The following is a 26,870-nucleotide window of genomic DNA, read 5'->3' on the forward strand; positions in this document are numbered from 1 at the left end:
GTTAGTATTGATTAATATTATTAATTAAAGTTAAATAATTATAATTATAACTAACTTCATTAGTTATTATATAATTTGAACACAGACCCCTAGGAATAGGTTAGACTAAAAATGCTAACTAAATCTCCTGTTCAGGATACACCTTAATACCCTATAGAAAATAGACACCAAAATTTAAGTAATCTAAGCAATCAAACTAATATATATATATATATAGCTAAAATAGGATATTTTCCAGCAGCATGGCAAACCAGTAGAGTGCAAAAAGAACTCAACCAAATAAAATAACAACAACAGAAAAATATATAGGGGATAAAGAAGGAAAGGGTAGTGTTGAAGCAACGTTCCTAAAATAATTTAGAAAATTAAGCCAATTAAAAGAAATTTAGCGGTGCCTCCTTGATGGCACCCGTTTCCAAATTATGTGAAATCTCACTAAGGTGGAAACAGACCATCAACATTACATGACAAAATAAATTGAAAATAATATGAAATTAAATAAAATAGAATAGACTGACTATTATGCCCCATCTTGACAGAGGACCACGAGGCCAATAATAGTCAGGGAATCACTGCATTTCGAATGCTAAACAAATCCATGCAACAACGGAATGATACTAAGATCAGACTGCCGATGCAATAGATTTGCATAGCAGTGGTCCTTATGCAGCAAAAAATAATAAAATAGAAAGCCTAGTACTCGCATGGCCAAACCACACCACTGACAAAACACTAGTTGAACTGAAAATATATAGAAACAAATCAGGCTATAGATGGCAGTATGAACGCAGTGTTAGCACATCGTCATGCTACCCCCATGTAAATATAATCCAATTAATCCAAAATTAAATAAAGAGATAAAAAGTAATCAAAATATATATTAAAAATAAGAAAAAAATGTATATTAAAATAAATAAAGAAAAATAGTAGAAAAGCTAACATCAGTGGCAGCAAAAAAGCACAATCCACTACATGTTGCTTAAAATAAGCTAAAATAGGATATCTGCCAGCAGCATGGCAAACCAGTAGAATTAAAAAAGAACTCAACCAAATAAAATAACAATAACAGAAAAATATATAGGGGTGGGGTATAAAGAAAAAGAGGGTAGTGTTGAAGCAACATTCCTAAAATAATTTAGAAAATTAAGCCAATTAAAATAAATTAAACGGGTGCCCTTGATGGCACCCGTTTCCAAATTATGTGAAATCTCACTAAGGTGGAAACGTATACCATCAACATTACATGACCAAATAAATTGAAAATAAATAGAACAGAGTAACCATTATGCTGCATCTCGACAGAGGACAAAGAGGCCAATAATATTCAGGGAATCACTGCATTTCGAATGCTAAACAAATACATGCAATGGCGGAATAATACTAAGATCAGACCGCTGATGCAAAGTCTATTTTTCCTTATTTATTTTAATATATATTTTTTCTTATTTTTAATATATATTTTGATTACTTTTTATCTCTTTATTTAATTTTGGATTAATTGGATTATATTTTTTTATATATATATATAAATAAGTAATAAGAAGCAGCATTATAAGTTGTAATTGTTGTTATTGAGTTTGTTGGTGCAATAGCAACTGTGGCACAATAAGTCGTGATTGGGAGATGAACATACCCATTATCCGATAACCCCCGCTGTCTTCACACCCACCTCTAGTGCACCGTGTGGATTGTTGTGTTCTGTCGCACCGCAAAAAGACAAATTCTGTTTCCTTATTTACGTCAGGAGTGTTGAAAATTTTTTTAATAGTAAATATTTTTTTTTTTTGTTTAGAAATGGTGAACATTTTGAGTAAATGCAAAACATTGTTTTCAATTGAACAAAAACTTGAAATTCTTCAAATATTTTTAAAACCGTACATCTGTTAAATCTTTAATGAACCATTATGATGTTGGTAACCAAACCATACACAACATCCTAAAAAATAAAGGGAAACTATTAGATTTTGCGGGCACATCTGATAGCATTAAAGGCATGACTACCAGAAAAACGATGAAACAGTCTACATACGAAGGTCTCAACAAGGCAATGGTGTTGTGGTTTGGCCAACAATTATATAAACTCATATATAAAATATGTTAACTTATGTACATATATATGTATAAAGAAGTATGCAAATGAAGCAATATAAGCAATAATCCATTTGACTCAGAGTCAACAACAAGACTGAACAACACGCAAGACAATGTGTGAGGTATGTTCCGTCTCTCTCTGTGCAGTCAGAGTGACTCATCTACCTTCCTAAATCCTGTGTGTGTCTTTCAAAGTACAGTACTCAACTGTGAACAGAATTTTTCATATTTCAATCCAGATTATCCAAGATTAACTGTAACCAGATTAGCGAGGTTCTACTGTATAGTGAGAGAGTACAAGTTTTATATTTGTGATTTTAATAAAAGTTAAGCAATATGTATTGTTTTAATTTGTTAACTAAGTTTATATTCACCTTACAATTATGTATAATTAGGAGAATTAAATCTGTTGACTATAGGTAAGCAGAAAAGTAATGTCTCTATCTTCATATAGGTATACAATTTCATTGCCATGGTGTACATGGATATTTGGGTATGTTATTTTCCTTTTTATTGCTTTTCAGATGTTGCATATCTTTCTTAGTTTACTGTTTCACCCATTGTGAAGTAACTAATCATGTTTATTCCACAAAATGACTAATAAAATCATGGTTCCCAACTATGATAACCTTGGTTTCTTATTTACCAGGATTCATTGTGTCATCATTAAAGTAACTGTCATTTGAATTCAGGCTCTTAGTGACGTACTAGATCAATGCTAGTTATGACAATGTCCAAAATAATCTGCAGTTAATTTTGATAAGCCCCAAACAAGTCTCAGTAAATCTCTAGGCATGAAGTCTTCATTTCTCTGGTTAGGAATACCATTGAGACCATATTTTTCTGTATCCTAAACTGTCTGTCATTGTCTGGATATTATATTTTAAATAATCAAATGCATCAGCAATGTCATTGACTTTCATGCATCAATGGTTTAATTATTTAATTGAAACTTGACTCATTTGTTGCAGTGATGGCATCTGTTGGTGTTGCTGTTCTTGCCATATAATGAAACTCTGTTTTTCCATTTTTTTTAATTGTAAAAACTATCTATGGATATTATGGACTTTGATTAATGGATTGGAATTTTTGGAATTGTTTTCACCACTACACATTAGAAAATCAATGACAACATGCTGTTAGATGTTGATGATCACTTGCAGAGAACATAATTCAAAAAACCTACAACAAAACAAAATCGGATGTTTTTAAATGTTACTAAGGTTTACAAGTTTGGCCATACCACTTTTCATATTTTTATCATGAGCATAGCTAGAATTAAAAAATTAAGGTATTACTTTTCAGCCTGCCTTTGTATTTCATCTTAAAATTTTCATTCTACAATGATAATATTATCAATATTATGTCAACATTTTTAAAAACTTTGTATCTCACTTTTGTTAGCATTAATGGACACACTAAAGCCAGCACTTTTGATTGAACATAACAAAGAAAAAAAAAATTAAAAGAACTTGAACAGAAAACTGTATTATTTTTTGAAGAACAAAAAATAATAGGACTTTCTTATTTTAATAATTTGTTTTAAAATAAGGTACATTAATATCCTCTCAACTTTTTTCTCTAGTGTTTAAGTAAACACGTAAACACTAGCATTTAAGTGTATAACAAGTGTTTAAGTAAACCATACAAATGTATGAAGCTTACTTTACGTTGAAAAAGACTAACAAATTACCTAAATGCTAGAAATTTGCCCCAACACTGCACGAAGAAATTCACTGGACTGCATCAGAATTTAGGTGTCTGCTCTTTAAACCAAATTATTTGAAAATACAAGTGCCAAACACTTAAAAAGACAAGAAACCAAAGATATAAAAACCACATGCAGCTCATCACATCACAATGGGATTAGCAAACTCATATTGGAAATCTGTTTATGTACCAACTGAGGATTTACTCTACCTATAAACCAGCGGTTCTCAAACTTTCTGAGTCAATGCCTCCCTTGACCTGTAAAAATTTCCTGGCACCTCCCTTGAAGTAAAAAATCTACAATTGTGCAATTTCTTATTTTTAATATGTTAATACAATAATTATTAATACATGAAATAATAACCAAGATATTATTTTATTCTTAAAAAACATTAATGTGATTGTTTGTGCTTGCTTTTTATTGCATAATTCATCAAACCTAAGCATTATTTTCGAAATGGCGACACGCATTTCTTTTTCAAATTTAATTTTGATCTGTACTTAAGAGTTAATGACTGCTAATGCCGAAAATCCAACTTCACAAAGGCAAGAACTTGCAAATGGCACTAGTATTCACAAAGCTTTATTGCTACATTCTGAGTATTCGTGTTTTTCTAAACACCAAAATTCATATAAAGATAATGATGGAAAGGGAACATGATGCATTCTCTTCGTCAAAAATAGCATTAGCATTAGTAGAGGCATATGATGCAAGAAAGCAAGCTTATTCAGCATCAGCCAAAAAAAAAAAAAAAAAACCACTACTCCCATTTCACCCCTCCGTTCGTTCGAAATACCTGTCCAGCTGAGCCTTAAATTTATTTAGGCTATCAACTTCAACAACAAGCGATGGGAGTCTATTCCACAAACCAACTGCCCGCTGGCTAAAGGCAAATTTCCGCACATCTATCCGACATCCGTCCTTCCTCAATTTGAATTTATGCCCTCTCAGGTGATTATTCTGAGCAAGAGGAAGAATCCCATCGGCGTTGAGCATGCTCAAGCCATTCAAAGCCTTATACACCTCTATCAGATCACCTCGCCGATGCCTAGTCTCCAGGCTCTGTAATTTGCAAAACTTAAGCCTTTCTTCGTAAGAGCAACCCTTTGTTCCATTCACTAATCTTGTTGCCCTTCTCTGTACTCGTTCGAGCAGCTCTACATCCTTCTTGAAATGAGGCCTCCAGACCTGTATACAGTACTCAAGGTGTGGCCTGACCAATGCCTTATACAAGGGAATAATCACATCCTTATTCCTGCTAGAAAAATTCCTGTATATCATTGACAAGACACCATGAGCTACTCTTGCAGCTCGTCTGCACTGCTCAGAGAACTTCATATCTGCCTGCACAATTACCCCCAGGTCCTTTTCATTCTCTACCACTGTCAGCGTAGTACCACAGAGTTGATACGTTGATCTGGGGTTACTGTTTCCCATATGTAGTACTTTACATTTGTCAATGTTAAACTTCATTTGCCACCTCTCAGCCCATCTGCTCAACCTTTCCAGATCCTGTTGCAGCAGCATAGTATCAGTAGTGTCCTTAACAACCCTGCCAACCTTGGTATCGTCTGCAAACTTGGACATTAAGCCTGATACACCATCAATATCATTTATAAATACAGAAAACAACAATGGACCCAACACTGAACCCTGAGGAACTCCACTAATAACATTAGTCCACGTTGAGCAGTGTCCATTGATTACCACTCTCTGTCTTCTGCCACTCAACCATCCCTTTATCCATAGCAGCAATTTGCCTCCAATGCCACACTTCTCCAATTTGTGCAGCAGTCTTCCATGCGCAACAGTATCAAAAGCCTTTCTAAGATCCAAATATATAATATCAAAGTTGTTCCCTGCATCCAGTTCTTTTGTGACTACATCATAGTATCCAATCAAATTGGTCAGACAAGACCTGCCCTTAACAAAACCATGCTGTGTCTGAGCTATAACTGAATTCTTGTCCAGATGATCCTGCAGTGCTTCTTTAACCAGTGCCTCCATTAATTTTCCTGGAACAGAAGTTAAACTAACAGGTCTATAATTACTTGTGTCAGCCTTTGATCCTCCTTTGTGAATTGGGGTTACATTTGCACATCTCCAGTCTATGGGTACCTCCCCTGAGTCCAAAGAAGCTCTCATAATTATGGCTAGGGGTTTGCTTACTTCCTTTGCTGCCTCCTTTAATATAACTGGATAGATCCCATCCGCCCCTGGTGCCTTTTTTATGTTTATCCTCAGCAATTTCTCCTCCACTTTCCTCTCAGTTATTAGAAAATAATCTAGCTCACTGCCAATGTTTACTTCACCTACGACATTCCCCTTCCTGAATAACTCCTCATGTGTGAATGTAGATGCAAAATACTCATTTAGATTGTTAGCCACCTGAGCAGGATCCTCAACTGTTGAACCATCAACATCCAGTGGACCAATCTGATTCATCCCTTTCCTTCTTGAGTTTAAATAGGTAAAGAACTCTTTTCTGTTTTTCTTTGCGTCCTTTGCCAAGGATTTCTCATAATCTGCCTTTGCCTGCCTAATCTCCTTTGTGACTTGGTTACAGACCAACTTATATCTATCATAGGCTTCCATGTCACCCATTAATTTGTATGTATCCCATGCATTTTTCTTCTCTGCCATATGTCTCATTAGTTCATCTGACAACCATTTAGGCCTGAACCTTGAACAATATTCCTTGGTTGGTATGTAAAGCCTGGTAGCTTCCAAGATTAGTTCCTTGAATGCTTCCCATTTTGAATTTGCTGTTGGTAACATCATCAGTTGGTCCCACTGTATTGAATTTAAATACTGTCTCAGACCATCAAAGTCGCCTTTACGAAAGCAAAAACCCTTCCCTTTGCCTCTGATGGTAGTTACCTCCTTGAGTAAATCCCACTTCAGCACACTGTGATCACTGCCACCCAGTGGTTCCTTTATCTGCAGATTCCTAATGCATGAAGAATCACTACTGATAATCAGATCAAGAGTATTACTCCCTCTAGTTGCCTCCCGAACATGCTGGTGTAGAAAACAATCATCCAATAAATCCACAAAAGCCCTGCTAGTGTGTGAGTGACCAACCCACAAATACCCCAAATAATTTCTATAATTATTTACATTAATAATACAGATGAAATAGTAGCAGATATCTAATAGTAAAAAAATCAATCTTAATACATTTTTAATATTTGCCATGGAAATCTTACATAAACTATTATATCATCAGTGACGCCCCTAGTAAATTATGTCACCTCCCCAGGGCATCGCAACACACAGTTTGAGAACCGCTGCCATATACAATACTATTTGGGAGATTAGTTAGCTGAATCGAAATCCAATATCTCTTTCATAAGCTAAGAATGCAAACACAAATCTATAAACCAGAAAATAAATTTTGATACACGGCTAATTTTTGTGCAGTAGCTATTGCTTCACCTTTCTCACATGCCACCCTAGAATGAACTATAAAGACTATGCCTTTTCTAGCATTTTTCAAATCAGATGGATTAGGATAGTATTTTATGATGAATACTAGGATAATTTGTGGAAAAGAAAAGAGAGAGAGATGCAAAATTAGCATACTTTTGCAGTACACTACTTGTAAGAGGATGTGTTTTTTTGTCCTCTGTGACAATAAAGTGGTTCTGCTGCTTGTCACTTGTTTGGAAAAGTCTAGATTAAAATCCTATCAGTCTTGAGGAATTCTTAGAGACCTCTTGAACCAGAGCTGTAGTTGGCTGATCTAAAGTGGAGGGGAATAGGGATTTTTCAGCTTACTTTCAAGCAAATCAGCACATGAGCACATACATGTATAGACATAATACATTGGTGTGGTGTGGTGTGGTGTGGTGTGGTGTGGCCTAAGATGCTGATACATTGTAAAACCAAACAACAACACAACTTGTTTTTGAGATAAATCACACAAACTTTTGTCCGGACCAGCTAGGAATTCATCAAAGGAATATCACAAAATATCACAAAAATAATTTCCAAAAAAGTGGAATATTTATTATTATTTGATACAATAAAATTAAATGATCTTTGATCTTACAAAAAGAAAATATCATTAGCATTAGTAGAGGCATTTGATGCAAGAAAGCAAGCTTATGCAGCATTAGCCAAAAAAAACAAATAAATAAATAAAAAATAACCACTTCCACTTCACCCCTCAGTTCATTCGAAATACTTGTCCAGCTGAACCTTAAACTTATTTAGGCTATCAACTTCCACGACAAGGGATGGAAGTCTATTCCACCAACCAACCACCCGCTGGCTAAAGGCAAATTTCCTCATGTCTATCCTACATCTGTCTTTTCTCAATTTGAATTTATGCCCTCTCACATGATTATTCTGAGAAAGAGGAAGAATCCCATCAGCATTGAGCATGCTCAATGCTGATGGGATTCACCTCTATCAGATCCACCTCTTATACACCTCTATCAGATCACCTCGCCGGTGCCTAGTCTCCAGACACTGTAATTTGCAAAACTTAAGCCTTTCTTCATAAGAGCACCCCTTTGTTCCATTCACTAATCTTGTTGCCCTTCTCTGTACTCGTTCCAGCATCTCTACATCCTTCTTGAAATGGGGCCTCCAGACCTGTATACAGTACTCTAGGTGTGGTCTGACCATTGCCTTATACAAGGGAATAATCACCTCCTTATCCCTGCTAGAAAAATTCCTATATATCATCGACAATACACCATGAGCTACTCTTGCAGCCCGTCTGCACTGCTCAGAAAACTTCATATCTGCCTGCACAACCACCCCCAGGTCCCTTTCATTCTCTACCATTGTCAGTGTAGTACCACAGAGTTGATACGTTGCTCTGGGGTTGCTGATTCCCATATGTAGTACTTTACATTTGTCAATGTTAAACTTCATTTGCCAACTCTCAGCCCATCTGCTCAACCTTTCCAGATCCTGTTGCAGTAGCATAGTGTCAGTAGTGTCCTTGACAACCCTGCCAACCTTCGTATCGTCTGCAAACTTGGACATTAAGCTTGATATACCATCATCAATATCATTTATAAATACAGAAAACAATAATGGACCCAATACTGAACCCTGGGGGACTCCACTAATAACATTAGTCCACGATGAGCAGTGTCCATTGATTACCACTCTCTGTCTTCTCCCCCTCAACCACCCCTTTATTCATAGCAGCAATTTGCCTCCAATGCCACACTGCTCCAATTTGTGCAGCAGTCTTCCATGTGCAACAGTATCAAAAGCCTTTCTAAGATCCAAGTATATAATATCAAAGTTATTCCCTACATACAGTCCTTTTGTGACTGCATCACAGTATCCAATCAAATTGGTCAGGCAAGACTTCCCCTTAACAAAATCATGCTGTGTCTGAGCTATAACTGAAGTCTTGTCTAGATGATCCTGCAGTGCTTCTTTAACCAGTGCCTCCATTAATTTTCCAGGAACAGAAGTTAAACTAACAGGTCTATAATTACTTGTGTCGCCCTTTGATCCTCCTTTGTGAATTGGGGTCACATTTGCACATCTCCAGTCTGTGGGTACTTCCCCTGAGTCCAAGGAAGCTCTCATAATTATGGCTAAGGGTTTGCTTACTTCCTTTGCTGCCTCCTTTAATATAACTGGATAGATCCCATCCACCCCAGGTGCCTTTCTTGTATTTATCTTCAACAATTTCTCCTATACTTTACTCTCAGTTATTACAAGATTCTCTAGCTTACTGCCAGAGTTGAATATACCTCTGGCATTCCCCCTCGCTGAATAACTCCTCATGTGTGAATGTCGATGCAAAATATTCATTCAGTTTGTTAGCTACCTGAGCAGGATCATCAACAGTTGACCCATCGATATCAAGTGGACCAATCTGATTCATCCCCTTCCTTCTAGAGTTTACATAAGTAAAGAACTCTTTGCTGTTTTTCTTTGCATCCCTTGCCAAAGATTTCTCATAATCTGCCTTCACCTGCCTAACCTCCTTTGTAACTTGGTTACAGATCAACTTGTATCTATCATAGGCTTCTGTGTCACGTGTTAATTTGTATGTATCCCATGCATTTTTCTTCTCTGCCATATGTCTCATTAGTTCATCTGACATCCACTTAGGCCTAAACCTTGAACAATATTTCTTAGTTGGTATGTAAAGCCTAGTAGCTTCCAAGATAAGTTCTTTGAATGCTTCCCATTTTGAATTTGCTGTTGGTAACATCATCAGTTGGTCCCACTGTATAGAATTTAAATACTGTCTCAGTCCATCATAGTCGCCTTTACGAAAGCAATAACCCTTCCCTTTACCCCTAATGGTAGTTACCTCTTTGAGTAAATCCTACTTCAGCACACTGTGATCACTGCCACCTAGTGGTTCATTTACCTGCAGATTCTTAATGCATGAAGAATCACTACTGATAATCAAATCAAGAGTATTACTCCCTCTAGTTGCCTCCCGAACATGCTGATGTAGAAAACAATCATCCAATAAATCCACAAAAGCCTTGCTAGTGTGTGAGTGACCAGCCCCCAAATTCCGGTCAATATCTGGGAAATTAAAATCCCCCATTATAAGACTCTCTGATTTACTGGCCCACTCTATTTCCCTGTACAGTTTCTTATTATACTCATCAGAGTCATTAGGCCTATAACACACTCCTACTCTCAATTTTGATCTCCCAGTGCTTATGTCACACCAAACTGATCGACACTGCACTGTCCAGCGATGTCAACTGGCTTCATTTCCTTGGATTTTGTGTTTCTTAACTAATAGCATAATCCCTCCTCCCTTCCTATTATGTCTATCCTTTCTGTACACATTGTACTCCCCAAATTCCAGTTTTGCATTCCTTATATCTGTGTGACACCACGTCTCTGATATCCCAACAATATCTGCCTTCGATGTTTTGAGCAATACCTCAAATTCATCAAATTTATTTACCAAACTCCTAGCATTGGTGTATACGCAAGTATACATGCACCTGTTCCTATTCTTAGCTACCATAACACAACCCATGTGTTTACTTGTACCGCAGTGACTCCCAGCAGTCTCTGAAATACCCTGCATCTTGTTTTCCAGGTTGCTGCTCTTTCCAATAGAAGCAGTGCAAGAATGACTTTCTCCTCTTCCAGTGGCTACTGTTAATCTATTAGTCCTTGTACCCCCCCAACTAGCAGTTTTCTGACCCACCTTACACTACTTCGATAGCATCAGCAAATAATCTTGCACCCTTTCTATTTAAGTTTATCCCATCCCTATGAGAGCAGTCTCTGCTGTTAACAAGTACAGACCAGGCTGAAAAAAATCTACCCCTTGAGCCCTGCACAATCCTTCCAGGGCCGAATTGATCGACAGGGCTCTCATCATATACTCCCTCCTATCGTGTCTGGGCAGAATTGCAGACACTTTCAAATTCAACCCTAATTCACGGCTTTTGTTCAACAGTGACCTGTACTTGTTAAGTAATTCCGCCGGTCTCCTACTCTTAATATCATTAGTGCCAACGTGTACAACTATATCACCTTTTGTGCCCTTAAAAGATGATATCTGCTCTACAACGTCTACATCATGCAAAATCTATTTTGAAATATCAAAAACTAGCATAACTTTAATTTATATTTAGCATATCATTAACATGAAAATTTGATATTAACTGAATCATTTCAATCACTGATTGTTAGTCATTATTAGTAATACTTTTAAAAAAAATATATATTTTAAATATCACATGATTGTAGCTTTTGGAGTAACCATTAGCTACAAAAGATAGACTTACGAAAATGAAATGTTGGCAATTACAAATACTTCCATCATGAGAAAAATGAGTAAGGGGTTACTATATGTAAGTATCTTGCCATATTTTAAAATAGCTGTCAAGAGAGCTGCTGTGATTGTCATTTGGGCAAAACTGGTGATAAACCATGCTAGCCAATGGACAGCACTACTTAAACCCATTGTCTTCATTACCTGAAAAAAAAGTAACAATATTATAACTTATATTGCAGGTGCAAATTAAATATGCAATATATGCAATAATTATTTTCAAAATTAAATGATATTATACCATGTTAAGGGGACTGTTGTAAATTGCATCAAGTAATGCTAAAAATATATAAATATAATTAAAAATACAGAATAGGTAAGCAAGAGCCTAAGCTCACCTAGGCAAACACAGAAACTTGGTCTCCTGCTTCAAGAATAGTGCAACTGCTCCCAAAGCAAGAAAACTCCACTATATCAAGCCCAACAGGCTAAAACAGACTCCCACTTAAGAAAAAACACAACCAAGTTTAGGGGGACTGTTATTGCCATGTTTTCAATAAGGCAATCACCCTATTCAAAATTCCCAAAACACTCCCATTTCTGTAATACATGGTCTGCTAACAGCAGATCAACAGGCCAAAACCAAACATGCAATGCAATTTCTACTATCTAAAATTAAAAAGTAAGACAATAAATTAATTAGCAAAATAATTTGTAGCCTTGCTTTGTAATTTTTGAAAATGACAAATATTCTATCATGTCACATTTTTGAAAAATTTTTTTTTTTTATACAATAAATCCTTCCTTAATGGAAACCTCTCCAAAAGTGAGGTCAGTGATTTTGGACACAGTAGTAGTGGCATGTGATGCAAGAAAGCAAGTGTATGAGCTTATGCAGCATCAGCCAAAAAAAAAAAAAAAAAAACAAAATCACACCATTCCCTCCAAATGCCTGCCCAGTTCCTCCTTAAATTTATTTAACCTATTAACTTCCACAACGACAGATGGAAGTTTGTTCCAGCAATTAACCACTCACTGGCTAAAGGCAAATTTCCGCACATCTATTCTACATCTGTCTTTTCTTAATTTGAATTTATGTCCCCTTAGGTTCGTAATCTGAACAAGTGGAAGGATCCCATCAGAATTCAGCGTGCTCAACCCATTCAAGGCCTTATACACCTCAATCAGATCACCACGCAGGTGCCTAGTCTCCAGCCACTGCAATTTGCAGAACTTAAGCCTCTCTTGGTAAGAGGATCCCTTCATTCCCCTCACTAATCTTGTTGCCCTTCTCTGTACACACTTAAGCAAATCTACATCCTTCCTAAATGAGGCCTCCAGACCTGTACGCAGTACTCAAGGTGTGGCCTGACCATTGCCTTATACAGAGGGACAATCACCTTTTCCCTGCTAGCAAAATTCCTATATATCATTGACAAAACCCCATGACCTGCCCTGGCAGCCTGTCTGCATTGCTCAGTAAACTTCATATCTGACTGCACAATTACTCCCAGGTCTTTTTCATTTTCTACCACCTTAAATGTAGTACCACACAGTTGGTACATTTCCCAAGTGCAGTACTTTGCATTTGTCAAGGTTAAACTTCAGTTGCCACTTCTTAGCCCATCTGCCCAAATTATCTAGATCCTGTTGCAGTAGCACACTGCCATTACTGTCATTAACAACCCTTTGTATCATCTGCAAACTTTGACACTAAGCCTGATATATCTTCATCAATATCATTGATAAATATACAAAACAACAGTGGACCCAACACCAAACTCTATGGGACTCCACTGATAACATTAGTCCACGAAGAGCAGCACCCATTGATTACCACCCTCTGTCTTCTCCCACTCAACCATCCTTTTTATCCATTGTAACAACTTACCCTTAATCTCTTCCATGTGCAACAGTCTCAAAAGCTTTTCTGAAATCCAAATATATGATATCAAAATTATCTTTTGCATCCAGTTCCTTTGTAACCATATCATAATATCCTATCAAATTTGTCAGACAAGACTTTCCCTTAACAAACCCATGCTGTGTCTAAATTATTGCTGCAGTCTTGTCTAGATGATCCTGCAATGCATCTTTAACCAGTGACTCCATTATTTTACCCGGAACATAAGTTAAACTAACTGGTCTGTAATTACTCATGTCACTCTTCGATCCCCCTTTGTGAATTGGGGATACATTTGCACATCTCCAGAGTCCGTGGGGACCTCCCCTGAGTCCAAGGATTCTCTCATAATTATGGCTAAGGGTTTGCTTAGTTGCTTTGCCACCTCCTTTAATATAACTGGATAGATCCCATCCACCCCAGGTGCTTTTCTTATGTTTAACTTCAACAATTTCTCCTCCACTTTGCTCTCAGTTATTACAAAATCATTAAGCCCTGCTACAATTTGATAACCTTCTGCCAATTTCAAACCTTAATAACTCCTCATGTGTGAATGTAGATGCAAAATACTCATTCAGTTTGTATGCTATCTGAGCAGGATCATTAACAGTCGAACCATCGATATCAAGTGGACCAATCAGATTCATCCCCTTCCTTTTAGAATTTATATAAGTAAAGAAATCCTTGCTGTTTTTCTTAGCATCCTTTGTCAAATATTTCTTATAATCTGCCTAACCTCCTTTGTGACCTGATTACAGACTATCTTATATCTGCCATAGGCTTCTGAGTTTTGGGTCTCGGCCAGAAGTATTAGAAATTACATGTTAGATGACCTCTCAATAACAGATACTCTCTAACAAGGATGCAGACACTTTTATAGGCATCCTCTTCATATATTCAACCTCCCTCAACCAGACACTTTCAAAGGTAATTGACACAGATGCATATTTTTATAGGTCAATGGGATTTTGCAAGAAGGCAAGTGAACATCAAGTTCATTACAGTAATACTAATTAGACTTGTAATGACCATGAATTAGTCACAGGGCAGATGGTACAATACACTGTTAATATGCTCAAATATTCCTTATTAGGAAAGTTTGTAAACATTCCTTTTAAAAATATTTACAAACTTATTCAGACAGTCTGTTGTGCTCCAGTGGTTCATTTCTCTTAACAAGGAAATAAAATTGCCAAACAGAGATACTGTTGCCAGATTTAAAAACACAAAACAAACACTGTGATAACTCTGTATATAGGATGCAGTCTGTTGTACTAAACATAAAAAAAAAGTGGGAATACAACTGTAATACATTGTTAAAAAAAAAAATGTAACACTTAATCAACAGACAGCACACGTTACTGTGACCAGATGATGGGAATATTCTGCATACACATATACTTTAATAATTGTTTTAGAGACATTGGCACCTAGCATTTTGACCAAGGGATGGTGACAATCTTCCCAAGCCAACATATACCACTTTCACCTGGCACTGAGAAATGGTAAGTAGCTACATACAAAGGTTTTATCAAAGTTTGTTTATGTATGCAGGTCCCCCCCCCACCAGAATGCAGGTCAAAATTTTTCTATGGAATACACTGATTGTGCTTTTTTTAAGAAATAATTTTTTGCTGTTTGGGGCAGGCCTATATACAGAAATTTAAAAATGGAGGGTGTTTTTTACCTGCTAAAAAGGAGAAAAGGGTTATATCCTATTTCATAAAGAATTCTATATGATCAAAAACAATGATGATGTGATAAACTAGTAAGTGATCTAATTGTCTACAATGAAAATGAAATACTCTAAACCAAACTGTGTTCCGTGAAAAATGATAATTAATAATTAAAAAAAATAAATTAATAAATACATTTTGCATATTTGTAGCAATACACCACTTTTGTATCATTATAATTTTTAGCATTATATATTTTTCGGTTATTAATATACTGGCATAGACTAATAATCATATAGACTGCAGAACGCTTTATTTTGGCAGGCTTTGCGTAGAGGTAATGACGTCTATGAAAAGTAGCAATGCAGTAATCTAATATGCCATTCATATGCGATTTAGCCAGGAGTACAGGGGTTGTGAAGGAGATGGGGAAGAAAACCGATATCACAACTAAACTCACTTCCGTGTATAATTTTTTTTTCATAATTATCAGTATTTCACAATATTATTATTAAAATAAATGACCATGGATTTGTGGTTGAAAAAAGGAACTTAAAAACAAGAAACAAGTACTTCTAGTAGTGCAACTGTGGTCGATGAAAATGAACACAATATTGTCACACTTCAAAGTGAGGACGAACAATCGCAGCCTTCTGTTCACCAAAAATACAAAGTGAAAAAAATAGGAACCAACTAATAAAAAACCAAAATGAAAGTATGATGACAGTTATTTGAATTTTGGCTTTAAACATGTTCGAAATAAAGATACTCCTGATGCACAGTATGTCATGCGTAATAAAATCTTAGCAAACAGTTCTTTGGCTCCCGCTAAACTTGTGTTTCATGAGTGTTCCGTAAATATATTGTGAGATGAAAAGTGTTCCATGACTAAAAAAAGTTAGGGAAATGCTGTTCTAAACAAAGCAATTTATTAATTTTTACTGAAAGTTAATTAGCTGAAATACAAAATGTGTTTCTCTGCAGAAGGTGATCTCTGCAAAGCAGTCACCATAACTGACACTTTCTTCTGAACCAATGGTGTCTGCTTTAGAGAGGTTTCATTATATTAAAAATGTACTTATGTGATAGTAGGAAATAAATTATAACTGAATTAATTTGAAAAATTTATTTTCCTTACAATCAACATGACAGTTTCTGTTATGTTTGTAGTGAGTATATGTTGAATAGCACAAAAGAACAATTTCTTTTATGATCAAGAAAGCTTGTGATCTGTATTTTTGCTGAAAAATATGATATCATCCTTGGGTCCCAGGTATCTTTCTTTTTTATGCATTTTACATTACAAGGTATTTAAAACGCAAAAAAAATGCATTAAAATGTTTTCCATTCACTCATTTTCAAGTGTCATGCATTTTTGAGCATTTTATGCTCTAAAATGCATTCTGTTATGTATTTTATTTATTTTGTAAATGTGTGACAGAAATAGGTGAGTGAATGGAAAAAATTAAATGTATACAATTTGCAGTAGCAATGATATGGTAGGAACAAAAGGACCAATTTAATTATGGCTAGGTTTGTTTAACCAAGACTGACTTTCACATAAAACTAAGAAGGTTCAATACCCCAATCTGCCTTCCACAATGTTGAACTGAGTGAACTGAGCAGCTCAGTTCACTATGACACTTACAAGAGAAGCCAGGTGGACAACATATAAGTAGAAATTGGGACCTAAAACACTAAGTTCATAAAAATTCGTGTTTTTTTTAAAGCTTGTTAGAGGATTTATTAATAAAATGTAAAACAAAAATGTAATTTTCTCAAAAACCAAATGTGATAGCAAAATTTCAAGGTCATATTCATTTTAAACAGTACAAAATATATAAGGATAGCATATTTTATTATGGGAAAAAAAAGAAGAAAAAAATCAAGTTTGGACATTGTTTTTCTGCATTGGCATCTGTAATTCCATTTCTTTCTTCCAAACCAGTCTAAATATGTATGTGGTAAGTAGGTGTCATGAAGTGAAAGTCCTTGATGACCCAGTAATGAAAAATCCACAATATGCATACAAGTTTAAAAAATCAAGTATACATTACCCTAACCTGTACAATAACATTATGTAACTGTAATATCTTGAGGCTCTTTCTGTGAACATTTAATTGATAATGGTAGTGCTTAACATTTTTGAAACATTTAGCACCTATATGCATGATCAATTACAGATCAATCATAGATCAATTACAGTAACTGTTTATTTAGCTAGGGAATACTAGTTCATAACAGTATTTCCTTACTTCAATACCAATAAAATACAGTTTATATACTATATTTTATTAAAGAGAAAACATCATACCTCTTTAAGTCGTTTTTCCTTTTCATATACTATACTCTGAACCAACATAGATATAGCATACACCCAGGATACAGTCAGGCACAATGGCATCACATGTTCAATCATAAACAGAAACCTAGTTTGCAAATGTGAAATATAATTAAGTGTTACAAAAAATTTAGAATATAAATGGGTCACCCTAAAGTGATGCCCACATTTAAAAAAATAAAGTTTCCACAGGGAAAAAATGAAACTTTCTTGTGAGCTTGCTAAGGTGCAGAGTTTAAAAACTGTCTCTACAGATAACTCTAGAGCAATACATTGGATGAAAAACATCCACAAAAAGCTAGACTGCTGACAGAGGTTGGGTAACTTATGTTAGGTTTGTGTTAAGCAGCAAAGTAACAAAGGCTATGAGGCATCAGAACATTGTTTCTGGTACCATAGTCAATTTATTGGACAAAAAACTTGAGATTCCAGGAGAAAAACCATGCAACCATCAGTTGAGACTGACTAACTCAGCCACATTGCAAAAAAGCCTATAAAAATTCTTCACATCACTGAAGGGATTTGAACTCAAGCCTTTTCTACAAGACATGGAGGATGATTATAATAACAACTATGCTGCCCATCACGCCAGCTTACAGAGAAATATAAAAGATTCTGGTATTATTCACCTCACTCCTTAAGACTACCTTTTCAGTCTTGAAAGTTGTTTTTATAACAGAATAGAGGCATCTGAAGTGGAAAGAGATGATGTGGAAAAGTAATTCACATGAAACCACTTTCTGGAGCAGGGAAAATTTTAATTTTTAAGTTTAATAAAGTTCAATCAAATAAAATAACAGGGGAATCACTTTTCTGGGCAACCTCTGTATTTAAAATTCTATACTTAATCCAAATAATATGAACAATATATATAACAGAAGTAAGATGATTAACAAGCATGATTCAATGTTACAATGAGAATAAGTCTGTCTAGACAATTTTTTTTTTACACAGTTGAAGGGAAGCTAAAGTAAGGTAATATAATACAATACAAAACATTATTCCAATATGTGTTATAAATGTAAGCTATACGAGATCAATAATTATTCTTTTAATTTTTATCAATAAATGAACCTATTTAAAGCTTATAAGTTTTATTAATAAATGAACTTACACTGCACTGCCACTTTATTAGGTACACTTAACTAGTAGCATGTTGAGCTTCCTTTAGCCTTCAAAATAGCCTGAATTCATCTAGGCAAGGATTGAACAAGATGCTGAAAACGTTGTGCAAAAATGGAGTACCATGCAGACACGAGTGTGTCACGCAGTTCCTCAAGATTCAACGGAGGTGTAGGCCTGCAGCAAACAGCCCTTTCCAGCTCATTCCAAAGATGTTGTAGCCAAGTGGGCAGGAGCAGCAGTGCATAGGCACACGCTTCTTGATTAGACCGGGGTTTGAGCTTGTGACCACCAAATACGGAGGATGCGGAAAGGTCAGGGAATGACCATAGTACATCCCCGGAGCAATATGGCCTTAGTTGCTAACACTCCTAAAAACCAAATAACAACAACAACAACCCAAAGATGTTCAATAGGATTGAGATCTGCAGACTGAGCGGGCCACTGCAGCAAAGAAAAGTCATTGTCACGTTCCTGGTACCATTCCATAAAGATTCGGGCTTTGTGCACCGGTGCATTATCCTGCTGGAAGTAACCATCTGACTGAGGATAAACTGTCAACATGAACGGATGCACTTGGTCAGCAACAATGTTTAGGTACGATGTGGCATTCGGACATGAATCTATGGGTATCAATGTACCCAACGTGTGCCAAGAAAACATTCCCCACACCATTACACAGTAGTGGGTGCATGGATTCATGTTGTTTCGCCAAATTCTAAGCCTTCCATCAACATGATGCACCAGGAACTTCGACTCGTCAGACCAAGCAACTGTTTTACAATCTTCAATAGTCCAGTGCTGGTGTTGCTGTGCCTACAGGAGGCATGCTCTCTTGTTCTTCGCTGAAAACAAAGGTTCGCGATGTGGCTATCGGCTGTTGTAGCCCATTTGCAACAAAGTGTGACTAGTGGTCTGTTGCAATATTTTGTTCTGCACACCAAGGTTGTATTCTGACGTGATGTGCGACATTGTGGCCCATCTGTTTGCTTGCACAATTCTAGCCATCCTCCCCCTCTGACCTCTCTCATCAACAAGTGATTTTCTTTCACAGGAGCACCGTTGAGAGGATGTTTTCTGATTGTTGTTTCACCATTCTCGATATACCCTTGAAACTGTGGTGCGTGAAAAGTTCGGGAGAACTGCCGTTTCAGAGATGCTTTGTCCAGCACCTACTACCATGCCACATTCGAAGTCCGTTAGATCACTCCTTTTCCCCATCCTTGCTACGGTTTGCATGCTTAACTGATACTAGAAAGGTTGTTCTGCTGCATTTATATCCACAACTGTGGTCATGTGGCTTGCAACATTGTGGGACAAACCATTTGTGTGCACAAGCAGGGGTGTACCTAATAAAGTGGTAGCACAGTGTATTTAAAGCTTATAATTTTTTTGACAAAAAAGTAAGCCTAATATTTTATCCAAAATATTACTGACTAGCATATGAATAACTAACTCCAACTGTTTTCAAAACTGAATTATATATTTCACAACCCCATCTCTCTCTCTCTCGCTCAGCCCAATCATTTTTAACACACTGGCATTAGTATTATAATATTAATATATGCTTTAAGTAGGCCTCACAGCTAGCATGTACATGTCTTAATTGATTGCAATAGTCATACAGGGCAAATTACAGGGCAAATTACCTTGGTCACAACTATACACATCAGCAAGTTTGTAAATGAAAAAATGCCATTTTAATGTGAGCTCTTTCTTTTAAATAAGTATTATTATCTTATTTAATACACAGTCGTCTTAGATTTTTAATTAAGAAGGCTTTTGCGTATAATTATCTTTTACACTCAGCTCAAGTACATAATGCCAGGAAACCAGTACAGTATAGTAATCTCCTGATTTATAAAACTCAGTTTTAATCTAATTTACAAAATTCAGTCTTAATTCAATCTAATTTACAAAATTCTGCAAAGAATTTTTGACACTACAAACTCAATTTACAAGGCTGAAGCTTATATTCTACTCAAATTCAGAAACTATAGATTACATTACCTTTTGAAAGTTGGGAGGGGGGGAAAATATATGTGCACACACTGAACTGGCTTTAAATTAGCAACACTCCTGGTATAGAAATGGACTGGTCTGTGATGCTAGTGAAGGCTTGAAGTTGGAAAAGGTTAATAAAATATTGTCGTTTACACATATGACAACCAGTTTTTGAGTGTCTGGTGGAAGAATGGGTTGGTTGAGACCTTTCTGACTTTGCATGTGGAATAACTGTGGGGAGAAGTACCGGTGCCAGTATCTCAGCAACTGGCCAACATGGTTAACTGCTCCCATTCTGTGGTGTGATGAATCAGATTGGTTCAAGAGCAGTTGAACAATCAGCCAAAGGTCATATGTGGGACAGCCACTTGTGGTCAACACCCATGGCGAACATTTTGTGTCTCAACTTGCAACACAGAAGCAACACTGCATAATATAGGAATAGCAAAACCAATATCCACATGGAATATGGACTGGACATTAGCTTGTATAGGCTATGGCAGTTGACGGCCAGCCATCACAGGTACCCATACTCACTGTGAAACATAAGAAATTGCATCTTTCATGGGCATGTCAGTATCAACACTGGACCACCAATGTGGGAATCTGTCACATGGTCTAATGAATCTCATTTCAAACTTTATCATGATGATGGGTATATCTGCATTTGGGGAAAGCAATACGAAGCCATGGCACTTGAATGTGTACTGTTGGAGTTTGGCAGGCTGGAGAGAGTGGTGTGGTTTTGGGAGTGTTTTTGTGGCATGTCCTGAGTCCTCAGATCACCATTAATCAACACCTCAATGGAAATGCCTACCCTTTCTATTGTTGCCACCCAAGTACACCCCTTCATGATAACACTACATCGAGACAACTCCAGCATCTATCAATGAGATAACACTCCATGCCACAAGGCACAGCAGGTGCTAACCAGTTTCAGGAACATGAAATGAATTCTCTGTCCTCTCGTGACCTCCAACTCACCAAATCTCAACCCAATTGAGCATGTCTGGGACCTACTGGAAAAGGACATTCAATGCTATGACCATCCACCCAACAATGTGTGGACACTACTGGATACATTTTGATGCATGGATAGCATTACCAGAGGACAACCTACAACATGTTATGAAGTCCATGCCAAGACATACAGGCTGTATTATAGGCAAAAGGTGACTCCATGAGGTATTCAGTAGGTTGCTAATGCAAAGCCAACTGTGTGTGTGTGTGTGTGTGTGTGTGTGTGTGTGTGTGTGTGTGTGTGTGTGTGTGTGTGTGTGTTTAACAGTCCAATCCAGTCCCAAGGATGCTAAAGAACATAAATGAAATACTTTAACATTTATGTTAATCTATATTATACATATGTGAATTTTTCCCCCCCTTCCTTTTCCTTCTTTTCATAAATACTGATCATATTTATTTTTATTTTTCTTGTTAATCTGCCATCAGGGCTAGCATGAACTTTTTAAAAGTAAGGGCATGAAAATTCATGAGATAAACAAATAATAATAATAATAATGCAAGTATTTTTTGGTATTATTTAACAATGTATGTACAATCATTCAGAGTGAGGTCATAAAAGGTAGAAGATCGGGGGAAAGGCCCCTGTTTGTCATTGTGCTAGCACATAAAACGCTTTTCCTAATACTAATTCTGCAGTATAGTACATCATTATTACAACTGAGAAACTTCAGAAAAGAAGTAAATTTTAAATAATAAATATAGTAATATAAATATGTCACTGAATGCAGCAAGTGCCAGATTTTGGAATGAATGAAACTTTACTGGTACCACCTTCTCTATCATAACACAACATAACAGCATACTGAACTTTGTTTTTATTGCAATATAATGCTGTGCTGCATGTATGAAATAAAATGCAATGCATTAGCACAACATGACAGTATACTGCACTGCATTTTGGCCACCTCCCAGCTGGAATATGAGAGAAATCAGCTGGAAGATGATCTATCTAACAGTGACTGAAACAAATGAAAGAAACAGGTAGTGTTCTGCATTAGAATGGAGCAGGAAGGTCTGCTGTTGGGATTGGACACTGAAATTGAGAACTGTTTCCACATCCTTTGGCCACAAATGGAGCTCTCTAGAAACAATGTCTATGAATAATTCAAAACTAGTCTTTCAAAGAAAATAAACTCTCTTTATCTGGTGTAGTTTTCTTTTAATGGTGTTTTGTAATGTGGTGAATAATATATGCTAACTGTGTAGTTCTCGGGTATACATGGTGTTCAATTTATGAACACCATGTATACCCGACACCAATTTCAAGAACAACTCATATCAACTATGAATCATAAGATGTTCAAGGTTATTTATCATTAGAGCATGGTAACACAAACCATTTGACTAACAATGTCATCAAATACACTTACTGAATTCTATAAGAAAGCTCAATAATTATTGGCTTATACAGGGTGTCTCAAAAATACACGGCATAACTTCAGGAATGAGTTCCTCATATGTAGACAATAAAAATATTTTATATCAACATAGTTCTGGAAATGCTTGGTTCCTGAGTTATTAAACGGAATGTCTTATCTCCCACAGGTGATTTCCTTTGTCACAAGGTACTCAAATTCAAATTATTATTTTAGGGCCACCTGTAATCTCTTACATATACCCACATATGTATTATGACTGTAAATTGCGTATGTTCTCTGGTCGATTTGCCTGTTTTGCTGGATGAAAAAAACCCCAGTTTCTGGGGAAAAAACCTTGTTATCTACGCCTGAGACCGACTAACTCAGCCACATAGTGAAAAAAGCCCATTAAAGTTCCTCGCATCATCGACGGGATTCGAACCCAGGCCTTTTCCACCCAGTGTGGGGAGGACGGTGACAATATCACAAGGTACTGACAGAATCTGGTGGTTTTCCATTCCGACCATGTACTCAAATCAGGAGCAAGCGGATATGCACTTTATGTACAGTTTGGCGGACAGCAATACTCTGGAGGCTCGTCGTTTGTACCACAAAAGGTTCCCAGAATGAAGATGTCCAGACAGGAAAACGTTTGAAGGTATCCATCGCCGCCTTTGTGAACATGGGACCTTTACATCTCATACTCCCGACAGAGGACAACCAAGATCTATGACTCCTGAAGTAGAGGAGGAGGTTTTGAATGTTGTGCATACCGATCCTGGAATCAGCACACACAGAATAGCAATGCAACTGGCTGTTCAACATTCGACTATTTGGAGAGTGTTGTGAGAACATCAACTGTATCTTACCATCTGCAACGGGCCTTGTCACCAGCAGATTACCCTGCGCGAGTAATGTTCTGCCAGTGGTTCTTGCAGCAGTGTGGTACAACTCCTCACTTTCCTGCCTTAGTGATATTCACAGATGAAGCACAGTTCACATGAGACAGAATCCAAAACTTTCACAGTCAGCATGTATGGGCTGAGGAAAACCCACATGCAATTCTTCCATCACATCACCAACAGCGGTTCAGCCTCAACATCTGGGCGGGTGTTTTTGGTGATAAGTTATTTGGGCCCCATGTACTTCCAAACAAACTCACAGGGCAGGTGTATTCTGGAAATTCTGGAAAACAACATGCCTGATTTCTTGGATGACATGCCACTGATCATTCGTCAACAAGCACACTTCATGCACAATGGCACTTATGCACATTTCAGCCGCCTAGCCTGCAATTACCCGAATCGAAGGTTTCCTGGTCGGTGGATAGGTAGAGGTGGACCAACTGCCTGGCCTCCACGCTCACTGATTTAAACCCACTAGATTTCTGCTTGTTGGGCCATTTAAAGTCATTGGTGTATTCGACTCCGGTAGCTGATGTGGAAACTCTCCGCAATCGAATTGTGGCAGGTTGTGAGACAATACGAAACATGCCAGGAATTTAGTATCATCTTCGCGAGTCCATAAGACGTCAATGTGAGGCCTGTATTCAGGCAGAAGGTGGACATTTTGAACACTTACTATAAGTGTGATGTGAGCAGTTAAGTGTCATAGACAGACCTTCAAAACTTGGAAACCAAGCATTTTTGGAACTATGTTGATATAAAATATTTTTATCATCTACATATGAGGAACTCATTCCTGAAGTTATGCTGTGTATTTTTGAGACACCCTGTATAAAGCTGAAATTTAGATAAGCAGTTAATTTTTTAAAAAAATGCTATACAAGGAAAACATATATAATCCACTTGTAAAAAGGAAGTTTAGTTCTAAGTTAATTTTAGAGAAAACACATTATTTCAATGTGATAGGTTTTAAATTATATTTACTGGTAAGTCAAGACAGCAATATTACTATGTAAGGCCCTTCTCAAATCAAATTAGAAGTTTGGTTTGGTTCATTTTTGCTTAATATAAAGATACAGTTCCTATACCCAACAGAGCCTTACTAAACTTGTAAATGTGACACTTAAGTGTCACATTTATAGGCTTAGGAACAAAAAGAAAAATATAAATAAATCAAAAGCCTTTTATTAGATTAGTGAGATTAATGTCTTAATAACGCACCAAATTCTGGACAAATTTCTGAAATCTTGAGTAATTAAAATGGAATATATATATTACTTGGGAAACATACCCTAATAAGGCATGTAATTCTTACTGTGCAGTGCAATTCAGGTATGACATCCACTCCTAGTGCTAAGAATGAGGTAGTTAATTAGTGAAGGAGGTATCAAGTTCCATTCTTACATAAGGGCTGACACAAGCTCAGCTAGGTTTCTAGGAAGGGCCTGTGACTAGCAATCAGCCTACCAAAGATATCTCAGGCATGCTTTATTCAATTAGAGCCTGGAAATCTGGTTGGCCATTTCATCCGAGCAATATTCTCCTGTGAAGGTAGTGAAGATTCTCTTAATGTGAAGGTACACTAGTGAGTTCAGAGCTGAAATGCATTTTCTCGAATGAAAAATGTTTGGACCAAGTGCTCTTCAAAAAGGCAAATTAAAGGGACCAAGGATCTCATATCGATACTCTGTAACTATGACAATTCTTCCAGAAATACACAGAGATCTCTGCAGTCACTGACAGAAATTCCACCTCACGCCATTAAAACATCCCATCTCCAAACACATTTCTTTCCATAATATTAATGGGATGGAATCTGGCTTCTTGTTCCTACAATATGAAAATGGACTGAGAATCTGAATGAACAGTCTCTTGACCCATCAGTGAAAAGAACATCATGGCCCCATTGCTCCAGGGTATAATCAATTTGTTGGTAGCAATTCAAGCAAGCTCTTTTATGTGCAGAGTCAGAAACACACAGCTCATAAACCTCTTCCATCACCTCTCACAAAGCTTCATACATGTTACAGATATGTGGCTGGATACCATCCTGTAGATTCAGTAAGCCTTGAAGTAAATTAACATGGCCAGATAATGGTCATCTTGCATAAATGATATGGTAGTAGTAGTATAGGAAGTATGTGATGCAAGAAAGCAAGCTTATGTAGCATAAGCCAAAAAAAAAAAAAAACACACCATTTCACACATCCATTCCCTCTAAACATTCGTCCAGTTCCTCCTTGAATTTATTTAAGCTATCAACTTCCACAACAACAGATGGAAGTTTGTTCCAGCAATCAACTACCTGCTGGCTAAAGGCAAATTTCCGCACATCTGTTCTATAACTGACTTTCCTCAATTTGAATTTATATCCCCTCAGGTTTGTAATCTGAGCAAGAGGAAGAATCCCATCAGAACTGAGCCTGCTTAACCCATTCAAGGTCTTATACACCTCAATCAGATCACCTCACAAGTGCCTAGTCTCCAGATGCTGCAATTTGCAGAACTTAAGCCTTTCTTGGTAAGAACACTCCCTTCGTTCCCGCTCACCAATCTTGTTGCCCTTCTCTGTACTCACTCAAGCAACTCCACATCCTTCTTAAAATGAGGCCTCCAGATCTGTATGCGGTACTCAAGGCATGGCCTGACCATTGCCTTATACAAAGGGATAATCACCTCCTTATCTCTACTGGCAAAATTCCTGTATATCATTGACACCACCAGCTGTCCTGGCAGCCTGTTTGCATTTCTCAGAAAATTTCACATCTGCACAATTACACCCAAGTTTTTTTCATTTTCTACCAACCTAAGCATAGTACCACCCCAGTTGGTATGTTTCTCTAAGGTTACTTCTACAAATGCAGTACTTTTCATTTGTCAATGTTAAACTTCAGTTGCCACGTCTCAGCCCATCTGCCCAACTTTTCTAGATCCTACTGCAGTAGCACACTGTCATTAACAACCCTGCCAACCTTTGTATCGTCTATATATGAGGAAC

The 26,870-nt window shown here is 36.9% G+C and overlaps 1 protein-coding gene across 1 annotated transcript in view; it reads right to left on the reverse strand.

The window, feature by feature from the left end:
- LOC150087777 (ATP-binding cassette sub-family A member 2-like) overlaps positions 1-26,870 on the reverse strand; it is a 487,681-nt gene that overhangs the window by 246,588 nt on the left and 214,223 nt on the right. Inside the window, exons 17-18 of the mRNA XM_090369199.1 lie at positions 17,434-17,548; positions 11,554-11,744 (exon numbers count right to left, since the gene is read on the reverse strand). Coding sequence (XP_090225325.1) covers positions 11,554-11,744; positions 17,434-17,548 — 306 coding nt within the window. The remainder of the gene's footprint in view (positions 1-11,553; positions 11,745-17,433; positions 17,549-26,870) is intronic.

The sequence above is a fragment of the Mastigoproctus giganteus genome, chromosome 3 (genome assembly GCF_048544385.1).
Source record: "Mastigoproctus giganteus isolate SK-2022 chromosome 3, ASM4854438v1, whole genome shotgun sequence".
NCBI classification, from domain to species: domain Eukaryota; kingdom Metazoa; phylum Arthropoda; class Arachnida; order Uropygi; family Thelyphonidae; genus Mastigoproctus; species Mastigoproctus giganteus.